At 39.7% G+C, this 19,047-nt stretch overlaps 1 protein-coding gene across 2 annotated transcripts in view; it reads left to right on the forward strand.

Moving 5' to 3' along the window:
• Positions 1 to 19,047, forward strand: part of LOC306873098 (adhesion G protein-coupled receptor L3-like) — an 80,368-nt gene that overhangs the window by 19,806 nt on the left and 41,515 nt on the right. For both annotated transcript variants that reach the window (XM_079422133.1, XM_079422134.1), the window contains exons 5-8: positions 4,320 to 5,126; positions 15,528 to 15,821; positions 17,212 to 17,309; positions 17,857 to 18,042. In XM_079422133.1, the coding sequence (XP_079278259.1) occupies positions 4,320 to 5,126; positions 15,528 to 15,821; positions 17,212 to 17,309; positions 17,857 to 18,042 (1,385 nt within the window). The remainder of the gene's footprint in view (positions 1 to 4,319; positions 5,127 to 15,527; positions 15,822 to 17,211; positions 17,310 to 17,856; positions 18,043 to 19,047) is intronic.

Consider the following 19,047-nt stretch of genomic DNA (forward strand, 5'->3'; position numbering starts at 1 on the left):
GCCTCGGCCAAGCCTGTACCATAGCGTCCAGTCCCAGAGGAGCTGGAGGAACTAGAGAGAACAAGAGGGGACATTGCACAGTATCCTGAGTCGCAAAAAGGTCCACCTGAGCCTGGCCAAATATTCTCCATATCTGCTTCACCACCTTGGGGTAAAGCATCCATTCCCCGGGCCTCGGCCCCTGCCTCGACAGGATGTCTGCTCCCACATTGAGATACCCAGGGATATAGATGGCTCCGAGCGAAGTTTGCCCTGGGACCACACAAGGATCTGATGCGCCAGCTTGTACAAGGGGTGCGAACGCAGACTTCCTTGGTGGTTGATGTAAGAGACCACCGCTGTGCTGTCGGTGCGCACCAACACATGGTGATCTCTTAGGTCTGGGAGAAAGTGCTTGAGTGCATGAAACACGGCCAACATTTCCAAACAATTGATATGCCACATTAGGTGGCGACCGCTCCACAGACCGCGGGCAGGGTGGCCACTCATGACCGCTCCCCAACCGGTGAGGGATGCATCTGTCTCTAGCATTACGCGGTGACAAGGAGCTCCCAGCACCGGGCCCTGAGACAAGAACCAAGCTTGGCTCCACATGTCTAAGGCACGTAGGCATCGCCGCGTGACCTTGATCATGCGAAGCGGGTTTCCCCTCGGGGAGAACCCCTTGGTCTTGAGCCACCGCTGTAGGGGCCTCATGTACAGCAGGCCAAAAGGTATCACGTTGGACGCCGCTGCCATGAGCCCCAGCAGTCTCTGAAACTGCTTCACAGTGCATGACTGGCCTTCTTTCACTCTCTTGACTGAGGTGAGAATCGACTCGATCCGAGCAGGAGACATACGTGCCTGCATCGTGGTCGAATCCCACACTACACCAAGATAAGTGGTTCTCTGAACCAGAGAAAGCACACTTTTCTTGGCGTTCAGCCTCAACCCCAGCACTTCCATGTGCGCGAGAACGACATCTCGATGCCGAGCCGCCAATAGCTCTGATTGAGCTAAAATCAACCAATCGTCGATATAATTGAGTATGTGGATGCCCTGGAGTCGCAAGGGAGCCAGGGCAGCATCCACACACTTCGTGAAAGTGCGGGGTGAGAGTGCCAGGCCGAAAGGAAGGACCCGATACTGGTAAGCTTTGCCCCCAAAAGCAAAACCTCAGGAACTTCCTGTGAGCGGGAAGGATGGAGACGTGGAAATATGCGTCTTTTAGATCTATCGTGACAAACCAGTCCTCGGACTTGATCTGAGACACGACCTGTTTGAGTGTAAGCATCCTGAACTTCAGTCGCCTGACTGAACGGTTTAACTGATGCAGATCTAAAATGGGACGCAACCACCCATCCTTCTTTGGAACAATGAAGTACCGGCTGTAGAACCCGGACTCTCTTTCGTGAGGAGGGACCACCTCGATGGCCTCCTTCCTCAAGAGCGTGTCTACCTCCTGTTCCATAATCAGAGCCTGCTGGGGGCCCACGCACGTGGGAATCACCCCGTTGAAAGGCGGCGGCGGAGCGCCGAACTAAATACGATAGCCTTTCTCTACAGTTCGCAGGACCCACTGAGATACATCTGGCAGTAGTTTCCACGCTGCCAGATGGTCTACTAAGGGAACCAGTCTCTCGAGACTGGCCTCTGATGTATTTAGAGCTTCTGGCACCAGGAGCTCTAGAGACCCCCGCAGGGGTGGCGAGCTTTTCAGCTCCGCTACACTTCGGGGCGGAAGAGGCTGAAAAAATTGCTCGCTGGAGCCAGCTGCGCCCTGAAGGGTTAGCAGACTGGTCTCCCGAGGGCACTGGGGGGGAACGGACACCCGCTCCGCCCCAGAGGGGTCTGCCCTCATAAGCCCGGAGCCATGATCGTCAGGGCTTCTTGGCCGAGGACCTCCTTGACTTAAGTACGGTCCGCAGATCCGGCTTAGCCTTAGAGGTCCCCGACCCAGAACGTTTGCCGCCCCGATCCCACCTCGGTGGGGCACGGGTAGCCACGCTCTGCTTCTGTGCCTCCATGTACGAGGAGCTGGTACGCGACGAGGACTGCTCCCGCCCAGCAGTCCTCCGAGCTAGAGATCGCAGAGGGAGAAACCGCTGAAACGCCGCCGCTTGTCTACGGGCCTCCTGGTACCTGTTGACGACAGAATTGACGGTGTCGCCGAACAGGCCAGAAGGCGCAAGCGGGGCAGGTCGGACAAGGTCAACCATAAATGTCTCTCCACTGCCACCAGTGCCGCCATAGACCTGCCGATGGCACGGGCGGTCTCTTTGGTGGCGCGGAGGGACAGATCAGCGGTTCTACGGAGCTCAGTAATATCTTCAGGTCTGAGCTCCTCTCCCTCATCTAGCTCTTTAAGCAGATCAGCCTGTTACGCCTGCAACACCGCCATAGTGTGCAGACACGTGCCAGCCTGACCCGCAGCCGCGTACCCCTTGCCCACCAGCGCTGAAGTTGTGTGCAGCGGCTTAGTAGGCAAGGTCGGAGCCTTTAGAGACGACGCCACGCGAGGGGTCAAATAGCTCGCGAGCGTCTGTTCCAGTCGGGGCATCGCTCTATAGCCGTTTTCACTCATCCCCGCCACATGACTATAATTACCCGAGGCGGGGATGAAGAGACGTGCCGAGAAAGGATTATTCCACGATCTCGACACCTCAGTGTGGAGATCGGGAAAAAACGGCAGGCTCCGAAGTGGAGGTGACGGTCTGACGCGTAGAAATCTCTCATCTAATTTACTTCTGTGCGGTTCGACTGAAGTCTCGGCGGGCCAACTGATATTCAATTTGGCTGCCGCACGAGTTATCACCTCCACTAACTCCTCATACTGGGGCGACTGATGGTGCGAAACCTCATCGACGCTCTCCATCTCAACCTCCTCGGAGGAAGAGAGGAAAAGCGTCGAGCCGCGCCCCAGGGGGGAAGAAACCGCGGAGCGGGCTTCCGACGCCGGGGAGCGGCTGCTGGGTCTGATAGGCGGGGAAGGAGATAGGGCATGGCCCGTCTCGCCTCCCACTAACAGATCCATCTGCGAACCCCACGAGTGCAGCCGCCGCTCCGCCTCGGCGGAAGCGGGACCAGAACCGCGGGGAGCGCTGGCGAAGGCTCCCTCGCAAAAGAGAGCCTTCCGGGAGCGAAGTGCACGCAAAGATAGAAGCTCGCAATGCGGGCAGTCGGCTCCCTCGAGAGTCCGACTCAGCGTGACTTGCTCCCAAGCAGACCACACACAGATCGTGAGTATCCCCCGCAGTGATATAACGCCTGCAAGGGGGAACACACGGTCTGAAATGCGATCTGCTCCAGATCTGCTCTCTCCAGGTGCTTTATTTTTTTAGCACTTTTTGCCATGATGAAATGGAGCTTATAATGTGATCTTTTTGGAGACAGACAACACTAAATAAGACTCACAACAAGCAAGGACAATACACACAGACAGAGAGGCGATTGCTAAATGACAAAAAGCAAACGCCGGCTCCGCCGCACGTGCTTTTATGCTTTCCGGTCGGTGACATCACCCGTCTATGACGTCTCGCCCTTTCATTGGACAGATTACACTCTAGTTAAGAGCGCGATCATGCTGAAGGCGTTCCCGTAGCGTCGATCGACGCAGCTCGAGTTCCTGGAAGGGAAACATAACGGTTTTATGTAGTTTTAATTTTTGATGATAATGATTATAATAATGGTCACGCGATAGAACTTTCGAGTAAAAAAAATGCTTATGCCTTCAGAATATTTAGTAATTTTTATTTTCCAAAAAAATATATATATATTTCTATCTAAAAAGTAAAAATGTTTACAAATATCATGAATTATTAATTCATACATATGACTGGAAAGTCACACCACATGACATTTTACAGTCTGATCTAATCTTGCCTTGTTATAAAAAGATCAAATTATCTGATATTTTAGGAAACATATTGCATGGGCCTTTTTTTGCATATTTTCGCTTGTTGGTTGCACCAGATGATTTTTTTGGTTGCACCACATGGCTTTGATTTGGTAGACATTTTTTTCAAAGACATCCCACAAGATTATTACAAAGTACTTAATAAGTAATAACTTAATACTTCTTTCTAGTAATTTCTTTCTTTTAAATAGACTTTTCTTCATTACATCAGGACAATTATATCACCCTGACATTTTAATTCAGAAATTAAAACATGCTCCTCATAATAGAAAGTACAAAAGGCCACTGTATGTGCCAACTGCATTTTATGTATTTTTCCAACTAATAACTATTTTTATAACTGTATATGACTAATAGATAAGAGAAAAATGTATTGAATTATATTTAAAAAATGACTGCAACTGACTCCCTCTTCCTCTTTCAGTCTTTCTCTGTCCAGGTGTATTGAGAGGTGTGTACCAGAGTGAACACCTCTTTGAGTCAGACCACCAGTCTGGATCATGGTGTAAAGACCCCCTACAGTCATCCAACAAGATCTACTATATGCCATGGACTCCATACCGCACAGATACACTGACTGAGTACTCATCTAAGGAGGACTTTATTGCCGGTCGGCCCACCACGACATACAAACTACCCCATCGTGTGGACGGCACCGGGTTTGTGGTGTACGATGGTGCACTTTTCTTCAACAAGGAGCGTACACGCAACATTGTTAAATTTGACCTGCGAACTCGTATCAAGAGTGGTGAGGCGATTATTGCTAATGCTAACTACCACGACACCTCACCGTATCGCTGGGGTGGGAAATCTGATATTGATCTGGCAGTGGATGAAAATGGACTGTGGGTAATTTATGCCACCGAACAGAACAATGGACGAATCGTGGTCAGTCAGCTCAACCCATACACACTCAGAGTGGAGGGATCATGGGATACATCATATGATAAGCGATCGGCCTCCAATGCCTTTATGATCTGCGGAATCCTGTACGTAGTGAAGAGCGTTTACGAAGATGACGATAATGAAGCATTGGGGAATAAAATTGACTACATGTACAACACAGAGAAGAGCCGTGAAACACACCTCAGCATTCCATTTCCAAATTCCTACCAGTATATCGCAGCTGTGGACTACAATCCCCGAGACAATTTACTGTACGTGTGGAACAACTACCACGTTGTCATATATTCTCTCGACTTTGGGAACAATGACAACAGATTGGGCTTTGGTGAGTTTCCCTTTAATTCAAGTACATTTTGTTATTGTTTAATTCAAGTACATTTTTAACTGAGCCACATTATAGCATTTAATAACATTTACAAATGCTTTTACATTTGTGAAGGTATTTTGTGATCTTAGATGTTTTTACACCTAATTTGTTTGCGCGTTCCAAGCTTTTTCAGGATGATTTGATTGTTTTGTACAATGTCGCCTTTGACTTCACTTAGAACAGTTTTGCGATCAAGTGCATCTGGTTCCCTTTCTGGTTCACTTTTTCTGGTTCATTTTCTGGTGACAGCCTTAGTTAACGATAATTTTGTTGATTGCTTAGATTAATATGGTTTCATTACTGCAGACACAGCCACTATACAGTAATTAGTTTAAACTGACACACTTAGCTACCAGACTTTTATGTTTAAATACTATATATAAAAACAAAAATGTGTTTAAAGGAACAATTAACATTAAAATGATTTATTCTCAATGAATTCATCATAAATTACCACAAATTGTAAAAACATTATAAAAATACATTTTGTGTGCTATAGTATATCTCATGTCTTTGGAAGTACTACAATAGTTTTTGTGGAACAGGATCAGACCAAAACTTACACTATGATGTTCCCTTCCAATGACTTGTTTAATCAAGAACTGCTGCAACCATTGAATCTGTTGAATTTTGAATTTGTGAACAGGACCAGTGAACATATAGATCTGTTGAGCAGTTTGTTTTTTGAGAACCAACTGATCTACAATAGTTCAATGTCCAGTCTGATCATTTGTTCACCAAACAGACTGATTCGTTTGTAAGAGCTTACCAAAGGTGAATATACTTGGAATATAGACCTTGTGCTGTATTTCAAGTATTACTTAAGATACTTGAGATATAGCACACAATCTACTTTTGTTGTGATTTTTTTTCATATTTTTTTATTTTGGGGGGCATGGGTGAGTAAATAATGACCGATTCTTTATTTTTGAGTGAGCTGCCCCTTTAAGTATGTGTGCCGTCAGAGGTGAAATTTATTGCTCGCCCACAGAGTCAGAATTTAAGAATTGTACTACTCTGTGATTGTCAGTTACAAATCTACTTTGAAGAACTGAACTGGCAGAGTTAGAAAGCCCTGTCATTTTCGCTCACTCATACAAGTATTCATGTCAATGATAAAAGAGACCTTCAGGATTTTTCCCCTGACTTACATTTTCAGAGAATGTTATTGTATAGGTTATCACAGTCCATTAGTCAGCTTGTTTTTCACTTTGTTTTATTCCTTCTTCACATTTAGAGTTCAGACACACTACTTACACTGTATTGTATTGCAATTTTAGTCAGCTTGCCAGCTCAGCTGAAATGCAGCTGAATTAATCATTATCTACAGTGTAAACTAACAGTTATTATCTCTAGCATCTACTGACATCCCCATTAGAACAGAGCAGAGTGTATCTCTGCTTTTAACTGAGTCCAAATTGAGCATATTGTATGAGATGTAGTTAATAAATTGTGAATAGATTCTCACATGCACTGTCAGTTTATTACAGAACAGCTCACACAACAAGCAAATACTAAATACAACTAATACACTTTTCATCTCTGAATATTTATGTTTCTAAACCCACACACTGATCTGTGCAGAATTTAGTACTTCATTTTCAAAACAAATCTCGAAAGGTATAAATAGCTTAAAAAAAAAAGACCTCATCTGCAGGTTCAATATATGTAGGTGCTTTTTAATGACCCTGCCTGCATTCGTTTTCTTTATTAACATACTCCACATCAAAGATCTTGTAAAGCTTGAGCTACAGCGGGAGTGTTAGCCACCTAAACTAATGCAGATCAGACGCTGTCTAGTGGTCATATCAAAGAGAATATTGCTATAACAACACCATCTTTGTGTAGTTCAGCTTTTAATTAAATTTTATCTTAGTTTAATTAGTTTTTCATTTTGTCTGCATGTCAGCTTTGAAAGAGAAAAACAACTACATTCCGTCAATACAGCAGAGGAGAGAATGTACTAGAAATAGAGGCTTGGTGCAAGCCTTAACTCATTTAGAACTGCACGATTCTTAATAAATGAAAAATCGTTGCTTAAAGTAGAGATCACGATTCCAAAAAAAATGTTTCTTTCTGTCAAAATGTTTTTTGCGTTTCTAATCAAAAACAAGTTAGAAGTACAGCTTTGTGAATGAAAATATGGAAACGTCCATATAAAAAAACAAACATTTAAATTACATTTGTTAGACCGACGTAAAGAAAAACATAAACACTGGGAAAAAGACAAATGAACCATTATTGGTTTCAAAATTTGTTTTTGTGTTTAGAACGTTCATTTTATATGGACTGCACTGCTGTCACGTGGGTGTTTTAATTGAGATCTTTTGACCCCTATATTTGGTTTGGTGCTGCAAAAATACCACATTTAGCTGTCTTAGCCATTAATTCCCAACAAATACTATAGTTACTAGACTTATTGTTACTATAATGAAACTGTAGTAACTTGGTATTATCTTAAGTCGCTGTTGTAGAGTGTTGGTTCACTCTGCAGTCATTGTGTCAATGCCCCAGGGCAGCTATTTTCAAGTCACGCAAGCACACCTCCAATATACTGAAGAGCGAAAAGACTGAAATGTCAAAAACTATGTGCCATTTCAATAACATATGTCAGTTTTACAATAAAAAACTGACAGCAATGTTTAAATCAGCCTGCAATTTTTTATTTTTTAGGTTTGCACAACTCATGCGCAGCAAGAAATGCCAATGACGACAAGCCAATTACATGTTTTTATTGAAAAGCAGGACTTTTTTCATGTGTAAATCAGAGTGCTAGCATATTGAGTACTACAGTTTTAATAGCTGATATAGTTTTATCAGCTATAAATAGATTATAGGCCTAAGTTATATCTGTGCTGCATGTCCCTGAACAAAGTATGTTTCTCTTGGAAGAGTTTAAGTGCTTGAGAAAGCTCTGGCATTCAGGTCAGCTGGGAGGACATTAAAGGATTCAGATCTACAGGAACAGTAAAGAGAGAAGATGAAAAGATTGAAAGAGATTAGATTTGCCCAGTTATGTGCTTTCCTTTCCTCTTTGTATCTCTGACTTTCTCTTGCTACTTCTCGGTTTCTTTTTCTTTTTATAGGTCTCTCATTGTCACTCTTGGGTGCAAATTCAAGCTTTTGCGCTACTTTTTTGGCCCAATATTTCAGCATAAAAACATGCATCTTATTCACTACTGCACATAATTCAGATTAACCATCCACAAAATGCACTGGCTAATGGGCCTGTTAACACCAACACATAACAAAAATACGATACGAAAATACGACCAATGTTTGAAAAGTTAGTCAAAGGGTATTTGTTCAGATTTTTATATTCAGCTTGGTGTTTACCAAAAAAACTAAACACAAGAGTAAGAAAGTCTGCTTCCGGATTCTTCCTCTGCTATCACAATTTTATGCGAGCACCACCAAATCATGGTTTGATATAACAGCATATGACTAAAACCGTGAATCTTTTTGGGTGACCAGCTTTATTTTGAAAAAGAAATACAATAATACATAAAAAGATCAGTTGAACTGACCGCAGATGAATTAACAGATATTCATTCAAATAAAATTTTTATCATGAATAATTTTTGCACTGAAAATTCAACTCGGGCCTTTCTGATATTAACACCAATGAACAGTAAAGTGATTTTTGCGTACATTTTCTATTGATCATGTTAGGAGTAACTCATCATAATGGAGAAGAGTGTTATAACTGGGCATATATCCAGAACGGCTGTGCAGTCATGCATATAATCAACATTTTTAAAGAGCCAATTCAGGTGTCTGGATCACAGTGGTGGAGTAATGCTGTACATTCCCAGTAAAGTATGCCGATTGCAATAGTCTGCTGCAACCTCCACAATGTAGCAATCAGAGCAGACCAACAAGATGGGGAATTGTGGCTTGCAAATTGTTAGCGTTCATTATTATTAACTTGATTTGCATAGTTCTATTGGTGAATATGTTGCTCAAACAATACAGATTTGCAAATCAGAATCAGCAGTTAAATTCTTAGTAAATTTCTGCCATTTATTTAGATCTTTTCTCTCAAATACACAACTGTTCATCCAAAGATCACAGACACCCACTCTGCGGCATAGAAAAAATAGCTTTAAAGGTTGATAGAAATGAAATTAGTTCCGTTCTGTTAAGCATGCTCACACTGAGGAAATAAAAAACATGCACACATGTGTTTCACATGTAACACTCACCGTCTCTCACTTAAAGGCATCTTGAAGTGTTACAGGTGATAGCGGCTTAATCTGCTTTCCTTTAAAGCATGCTCTCAATTCTCTCGCTCTCATACCCAGAATCCTCTTCCTCCAGGTTTGCGTTAAAGTCTGATGCTAATGTAATATGTTAGGATTGGCACCGCAGATACTTTAAGTGGAATAGCCTCTGTGCTCCTTTAGTGGAGTGAAGACTTCTGTTCTCTGCTTTTATTAAATGAGAGAATGTCTTACATACGGTTAAAACTCTCTCCATTGGCAATTACAGTTCAGCACAGAGGGAAAACTGTATTTAAACCGATCCGCAGGAACAAGAATGCACCTGGATCTGCCAGCAGGGAGTTTAACACACAGATCAATCAGTAATGGAGTGATGTTCGCACTCACACTTGTATGCACACACTTCGGAGCTCAAAAACATTCTCACATTAACACACACACATACAGTATACACGCACACAGGGTGCAAAATTAACTTAATACTACACCTGCCAGTAGTGGGAGAGTTGGAAACATTTGCCACTCCGTAAATATTTTTTACTCAAGCGCTGATGTATTTTGCATATTGTTTATTTTCATAAAAATAATTAGAAAGTATTTATTAGATATTTCATTTAATCATTATATTTTTGCCTGTATGAGAGTAGAACAATGTTGTTTTTCCTTGAAAAATTGTGAAAAACAGCACAGATCATTGAGTCACTCACAGCATCATACACAAGCTGGTGTCTGTCTCATAGTACTGCACCTGTCACAAAATTTGAAGACACATCATTATTTTTGTTTTGATGGAAATGCAAGGAAAATAAAAAAACCTCCAGTGAGGCCTTAAGATGACTTAAAAATGTCATGAATAAACCATGGCAACTAAAATAAAAAATATACATTTTAGTTATTATTAATTATTAATATTTTTTATTTTAATTCATCCCCTTAACAACTGCTTTTTTTCCCTCGGAAAAAAACTGGATATATGAGGTAGCCTAATTTTGACATTTTTATTTCCAAATCATGTAAATTGATTAAATCTAACATATAAACATGACTGTTATTATAACAACAAAATACATTTTAGCCATGCCAATGTAGAAGGTGTGAATAAATAGGCTTTTAAATCCTTTTCCTTTATCCAGTTTAATTATTGCTGTGGACAATGGGAGGCCTTGGAGTCTAAACAATTGAGAACCAGCGCTTTAGGCATTGTAGATAAACATTTAATTGTGAACTTTCCACTGAGGACAAAGTAATTAAAAGATGTTCTTTACTGGACTTGAAAAGCATTGATTTGAATAGCTCACATCATTTACATCAGTGAGGGTTAGGTTCTTTATAGCGGTCATTCTTACTGATGTCAGTTTGTCAGTAAATCGTTATTTTGAGTTAGATCTTTTCACTGAATCAGTTGAACCGTTTCACAAAACAGGTCTAAAGAATTTGTTCCTGAATCAGTTTGAGCAATTCTCTTAGCTCAATGAACCAAGAACCATTTCATTTGGACATGTCTGTCTTGTGAGTTACTGAACTCAGAAGCGAGTATTTGAAGTGTTTTGAAGATTTTACTGATGGGGCAAAATGATACTTTAATAGCTGAATTATGAAAATGTTATGAATAAAATACACTGCAAATATATCTGAGACTTGAGTGTAAGAAAATTTTATCAGCACACATATGCAAGAGAGTTGTTTTTAATAAAAAGTCTTATTTAGCCCAGATCTAAATACAAATTATATTTAGGTTTCTAAATGACTTTATGTTTTATACGAGCGGAATCACTGCTGCAACAAACTGAACTGGGACATACAAAACACTGTTACTAATAATAATAATAATAATAATAAAAAAACTGTAATCACCTACACATGGCTTTATTGAAACATTGTGCATGTTTTATCCTACACTATAATGTCAGGGATCACATAGTGACATAGTGACAGAAGCAAACAAACAGTTTAGAAAAAGGACTAATTCATTTAAATCAAAATGTATAAATGTTGCAGTTCCTGCTGAGTTTATTTAGCAACACCCATTTTTACTCAGAGTTGCAATATGCAGTTTGGCAATGTTAATTTTAACCTTGCTTACACACACACGTTTACACAGACTGCTGACCTAGAGCATCTCACCATGTAGATCTGAGAGGATAAGAGTGCGGATTACAGCGGTAACCCCACCAAGGGGACTTACATTGCTATTACCATACTGCTGATAACAGGAGGAAGAGGAGAGAAGAGCATTTTTATGATTACAAATTCTCTCTTTTTTATTTTTTGTTTCTGAACTCACTCTATTTAGGACCTGTATCTCTTTGTTAAACAGTGGACACAAAAAATGTTTGGACACTGAAGTCACACTTAAAAATGTGTGAATGTCACTGCATTATTTACAAAATCTCAAACCAAGTGACATTTGCATACAAATGATTCTAGACCTTTTCTGAAAACTAATGACACTGAGCCATTTTTACAATTACTTTTAACCAATTGGTGTCAGTGACACCAGTTGTGTTTGGACACATTAAACAACCACAATGCATCCAAACCAAAAATGTTTGTGTGAAATATTTCGTCTTACATCTAAGGAAGATATCTGTTATTAGTCCCTATACTAAAGGGTTACTATATTTGTTTAGATAGTCCAAAGACATTCATACATTTAAAGTCTGACTTAAATGGGTCTGCTATACATACCGTACTCTGTTTTAGCTCTTTATTCTTTGTTAAATTATATGTATGGAAATTTTACTAGGTTTTAAAATTCATCATCAATAGCACCTTGAAAAGCAAAACTTGCACCAATCACTGATTCCCTTCGTGGTTTCCATGACGCTGTCTTCTGACTGGTCCTGATCAGCAAGGTGACATTGTTTCCTGTCTCTGTGTGGGCTGAGGCATATTTAACAGGACTGTGTGCGTTGAGCAGCCCCGAAATATTCAACGTTCCGGTCACACCTGAAAGTATGACCAAACATCAAATGACCCGATTTCATACAGCGGTTTTCCGACAAGCCGATTGTCGGAAATAGACGTCCAATTATATATTGCCTTCTCTTTCATGTTAGTCTACAGGAAGAGACGGGCTTAACAGACCGCGCTGGAAGCCCACTCTGAAGTCATGCTGCCTTTAAAAGTGTTTGGAGTAATAGAGGATAAATGACCTTTACCCTCAAGGAGTGAGTCAGCCATCTTTCCCCTGATGCGGAGAATAGAAGACTTCCTTTGATCGGCCGCCAATCAAAGCACCCTTTCCGTTGGAAAACACACACGTTGCCCTCTATCTGTACCCCTATTGTGTCTGAGTGGGCTGTATCACAGAGATGACAATCTAGAGACATGGAGGGCACGGCAGACAGGCGGTCATCGGCAAGAAAGGAGCGATGGAGAGATTTGGAAGGTGGATGAAAGGGCTGGTTTGTCATTTAATGGCTTCTGTGAGAAAAAGGAAGGGAGGGTGCCATGCCTGTCTGTGAGCGTGTGTGTGAGCGATTAGTCACTGTAGAATGCTCTGCTGCTTTCCGAGTCTTGCCTCAGTAGCTCCTCACACAGACAGTTACAGAAATAGAAACAGGAAGTGCTTTCATTTCACTCAGTGGCCCTTTAAAATCACAGTCAGATTTGCCGCACAGAGGGAGGTGGGGGAAAGAGCGAAGAGAAAAGAGGGCAGGAAAAGTGATGAGAGGAGATGTGAGGGGATATTTGGATCATTGCGTCTCTATAATAAGCCAGAGCTGTCTGGTGGGATATAGTCTAAGAAAGAGGAACTATCTTTCGTACTGAACTGCTAACGAGAGCTCACGCTGCCTTATGATTGCACAGTTTTGTTAGTGCACATTTTCAGGTATAATTTATGCACTGGCAAGTACATCGTGTGCTAAATCTATTAGGGCAGAGTCAATGGTGGATCTGCATTGTAGGCAGTACTGCGGGCATGTTCCCCCTACCCAGACAAGCAAAACCTTTCTTCAACATTGATAATAATACAAATTGTTTCTTGAGCTCCACATCAGCATATTAGAATGATTTCTGAAGAATCATGTGACATTACATACATACTGTACATACATACATACACTTTAAAATAGATATTATGAATTCTAATAGCATTTCACAATATTATTGTTTTTGCTGTATTTTATATCAAATAAATGCCACTGTGGTTAGCATAAGAAATTTACCAAACGTTTTAACGTTTTAGCGTATGCTTAAGTAACTTACAGTTCGTCACGTAACAGATTGTTACTGCAGGATTCTTACATTCTTTTGCAATAAAAAATGCAGTTTAGTTTATTTACAGTTTGTGAATCAGTTCAAACTGGTTGTGTCAGTTAATTAATTTCAAAGCTCTGATTTAGTTATTCAGATTTTCATGTAGGCATATTAAAATATTTTATTTTATTTATTACTCTCTTGTTATCCTGGTGCATATAAATTAAAAACAAAAACAAAATATATATATATTTTCGCTCATTTAGTGAAAAACATGCCCTGATTATTTTTCACCATGTTTTAAATGGGTTGTGTTACTTATAGTTCTGAGTTTTAGTTTTAGATTTTTTTTCTCAGTGATGTAGTCAGAGCTAATAAGATACATGAATATTGAAATTTATACTGAATCAAAGGATGAAAACATACCAAGATACTGTATATAAAACTCAAATTTTTCAGTTACAGTTAAAAAAATAACACATTTCCATCGGTCCAAGGACGGAGCCTTGTGGGATCTTGTTCCTGCATTCTTTTCATATCCACTTTTTATTAAAGTACATCACCATGGCCAATTCACAGACAAACATGCAAATGGAAAAAAAGTAGCTGTCCTCTAGAGTTCTTCTTCAAACCTCTTCACAGTTCTGTCCTTTTTTCCAACAGTTGCTGCGGCAACAAGAGCATCTCCAGATAAACACGGCAAGATAGAAAGACAGGGACTAAGAAACAAAAAGAAACTAAAAAATAGAGGGAAGCTATCTCTTTAGTTCTACTCTTCGGCTCTCTCTGTGTGTGCTAGTATGTGTCTATCCACACATACATGTATTGTAGACAGAACTCTTACAGCATAGTTTAGTCTAGCCCAGGCTTTAAGGGATGTTTACTCCCTGTCATGTGATATCCTGAACTTCTGACACAGATTCTTTCGCACTTTATATCAATAAACAAAGCTACATATATGCATTTGACTGCTAAATGCCTGATTCAGGCCCTCAGGTGTGTGCTTGTATGTTTGAGAGAGAGACAGACAGGAAAAGAGCGTGCCAGTGGGGAGTTATGACGTTTAAACATCATCTATCTTTGCCTCTCTGAAGTCCTTGCACTCAGGGATCAGGCCTGTCAAAACATACACTCCCAACTGCTGCACAGGGCACAAAGACACACATTTAGACACACAAACACTCTCCAGAAACCTGACTCATTCAGTCATCCCTGAAACAGCAGAGATGCCTAGAGAGAGACAGCGATAGAAGGGATTTAGCAGCATTCTTTGGGCAAATGTCTGTGCTTAAACAGCAGCTGTACAAAAATAAAATTTGTAATATTTAAAAGATATGCATGTGAAATGTAAATAAATGTAATATCATGTAGTATATAGTGATATTATATTTTAATGGATATATAATTGATAGGTACATCGCATTTTAATGTATATTAAAATAATATAACATATAAAATTAAATATATTTTAATATATGAACAATTATTCATATTATATATTTTTATTATAGAATAAATACTTATAGAATATTTAATAATCACAAATAACAAATATTATACATTGTTATATTTTTGATAATAAAAATTTTTATATTTAAAATTATGAAGGTGAAGTGTAAATAAATATAGTATTTTAGTTATAATACTTGACTCTATCTATCTATCTATCTATCTATCTATCTATCTATCTATCTATCTATCTATCGATCGATATTTTGATGAATCAAAAATGTAATTTTTTTCTATGTATTTGTAATAAAATATTTATAAATTTACACACACACACACACACATATTCATAGTTTTGTGTAATTTATTTTTTAAATAAAGGAGTGTTTTAAAAGAATAACAGTTTTTGCTGTGTATTGCAAAATGTCATGTTCATTTGTATTGTAAGTATTAAATATCTCGTTCTTCCCTCTCTTTCTTCCAGATCCTCCTTCTTCAGTCTTGCTTCCTGATGCTCTTCCTCCAGTACGCAGCTCCACGACTCCTCCACGCCCATATACGGGTACGATCCGCCCCTCTCTCACTACTACCACAACAACCACCATGGCTCCGCCTCGCCGCCATAACATCCTCCCAGAAGCCCTGACTCGGTCGCCTCCTTCCCTGCAGACTCCAGTCGCTGTTGACTATTGTGCCCCACGTCTCACTGCTGAAATCTCCTGGCCACGGACACACCAGGGACAGGTTGCTAAGCAACCGTGTCCACCTGGCACCATAGGTTAGTGAGAGAGTGATTAATCTATTATTAGGGGCAGTGTGTGCATAGAGGTTTATTTTGTTTAATGTGTATTGAATGCATCAGCGTTTAGGCTTAGCTGTGTGTGTGTGTGTGTGTGTGTTGCGCTCTTAGAAAGATCTGATACACTTCAACACCGCAGCAAAGCTCCTGATAAAATGAATGAAAGAATTAATTTGTAATTCTAGACTGTAATTAATTTATCATCCCAGTGTTTAGAGCTAAACTCATCATTAGTAAATCTTTATAATTATGTTCAACAATAGGAATTACCACAGTACAAATAATTACAGTAACACTTTATTTTAAGGTCCAATTCTCGCCATTAACAAACCATTAACTACAACTTTTGCCTCAATAAACTACTAATTTGCTGCTTATTAACAGTTAGCAAGGTGGTTGTTAGGTTTAGGTATTGGGTAGGATTAGGGATGCAAAATATGTTCATGCAGAATATGTGCTTTATAACTACTAATAAAACACCCAACATGTTAATAATAGGCATGCTAATAAGCGACTATTTAAAAGTGAGAATTAATGCCATTCCAAACCTGTATGACTTTCTTTTTTCTATGGAATATTTACAAAACAGATATTTTGTAAAATATGTTTATTATTTTTATGTCCATACAGTGGAAGCCAAATGGTGACCAAAAATCATAAATCATAAAAGGACCATAATAGTGGTCATTCTGAGCATGAATGAGATTTACAGTATGGGTAGGATAAGATTATAACTTAATGTACATAGACTCAAATTTAGGTATGTTCCTCACACAAAGTTCCTCACACAGTACAGTGTACACGTCAAATGGACCACATTTATGGTGACATTGATCACCGTTCATTTTCATTTTATGGAAAAGAGAAGCATTAACTTTCTGTTAAACATCTCCTTTTGAGTTATTTAGATTAAAATAAAAACATCATGTAGGTTTGTAACAATATGAAGGTGAGTAAATAATGACAGAATAATCTTTTTGGGTGAAAAAAACCCTTAAGATTTGTCTTAAGTATGTCAAATATTGTTCAAGCCACTGTATATGGACATAAACTTGAAAAAGTTATGAGCAGTGTATATTTACCTCTGTGTATGTTGAGTTAATCTTTAAAAAAAATCTCTTTCCTGTTACTGAGGTTAGCTTGTTCAGGTGTTCTGTCAGTGCCACCTCATTATGTGGGCAGCTGCCAGCTGTTGATTGACACATTATGTATCGCTAGTAAATCTCTTGGCCTGCTTATGTGTGTGATTGGTTTGACAGCAATTGCAAGGCCATGTTCCTCTCAGTGAGTGTGGATGCTCATATGCCTGAACGAATGTGTGTGTGTGCTTTGTGCTGTGTTCATGTTTTCCTATATTATTATTTTTCAGGTGTAGCCACGTTTAATTGTTTGCTTGGCTACTGGGATCCGAAGGGACCAGATCTGAGCAACTGCACCTCACCGTGGACCAATCACATCACTCAAAGAGTAAGTAAAAACACGGCACCATGGGAAATATGATAATGGCGTATCAGCCTATTTAAAACATTTAGAGTGATATGCCTTTGGCAAATATTCTTAAAGCATAATTTGGCCTGAAGTTTTTTTTAACAGAAGGCACAAAAGCTTATCACAAAGAGCAGCCTGTAGCGAAACAGCTTAGAGGAAATTTTGTGTATAACAAAATGAGCCAAAAATTCAACTGTCAAGATCAGCCGCAATTTATTTCACTTTGTGGCAAAATTACTAAAAGACAGCAGTGCAGCCAAAAGTGTTGTGCAACAGCAGCTTGAAATGATGTGGCATGTGTGTGTGCAAGTGTGCAGTGAGAGTGCACGTGTGTGTAAAGTGTGATGATGACTGAAGCTTAACGGTAATGTGAAATGGTTTCCTTTGTACTACAGAGAGCAAATCAGAAAATAGGGAGAATCACAAATCTATGAAGCCATTTGTTCATCCACTTATTCGACCATCAAGGGACAGAGCGAATAAAATCAATATGCCCACGTACATCTTTCTCTCTCTTTTCCTGTAGATGAGATCGGGAGAAACCGCTGCTATAGTAGCACGGGAGTTGGCTGAACAGACGAAGGGAGAGTTGAGACCCGGCGATGTTCCTTCCACAGTCAAAGCCATGGCACAACTGGTGGAACTGCTGGATGTACAGCTGCGAAATCTCACTCCGGGGGGAAAAGACACAGCGGCACGTAGCTTAAACAAGGTATTCAAGCTGTTAATAAACCACACACACGTTCTAGGTAGTAATTACACAATTATTACATGTTTATTACATGCTAATTACATAGCTGTTCTTTAGGTTTAAGAAAGCTCATTGTGTTCATGTGTATTTTTGTGCGAAAAGGAATGGGAGAGAGAGAAGTGCCCTAATTCTGTGCAGAGTACAGTGTTTTAGGCAGTAAACCTGTGGCAGTCCACAGATCAAAGGCTTTAAGGCCCAAATGGGAAAACTTCCTGTTAAAAACAGCTACTGCTCGATAGACAGAAATCCTTACACTCACACACACCCACACACACACACACACTCTTATAAATAAGGACACACAAATTAAAACAGCTCATAAAGCCCCGGTGAGTTTTTTCCAATTAACAAAAGAAGCCGCAACATAAAAGAATAACAAAAAAATTTAAATAACTTCAAAGTGGTGAAACACACACGCCGACTGCATGGCATTACACATACAGACAGATGAATTTGTTAGAAACATAATGAACTTCCTGTCAGACATCTAATGCACAAATATATATTATATAATATATATTTTATGCATATCAAAAGTGGTTGTTCATAACAGAAAAACAACTCACAGGTCTGTTTATGGACAGCAGGGGAAAAAACTATGCCAAATGAAATGTATAAAATGCAACTGACTAGATGAGTATCAATATGCTAAACACATAAAAAAAGAAGACAAATGCTAATTTGCTATTACATAAGAGCTGGTCTTAAATGAGCTTGTTTCCAGTGCACATGGCATTTGTGACACCAAAAGAGAAATATTCATATTCTGCTTATATCTGAAAATATAGAATTATTCTCATGTCAGAGATTAAATACATTAAAAAAGTTTTACATATTGTACATTTTAAAAATTATCATCACTTATTATGTTCAGATATATGTAAAATACATGTTTGATGCCAGTGAATATTTACCCAATAAAATAATGCTTTATTATTTTTATTTAATAGTAAAATCAGACATTAA

The sequence above is a fragment of the Barbus barbus genome (assembly GCF_936440315.1).
Source record: "Barbus barbus genome assembly, chromosome: 7".
NCBI lineage: Eukaryota > Metazoa > Chordata > Actinopteri > Cypriniformes > Cyprinidae > Barbus > Barbus barbus.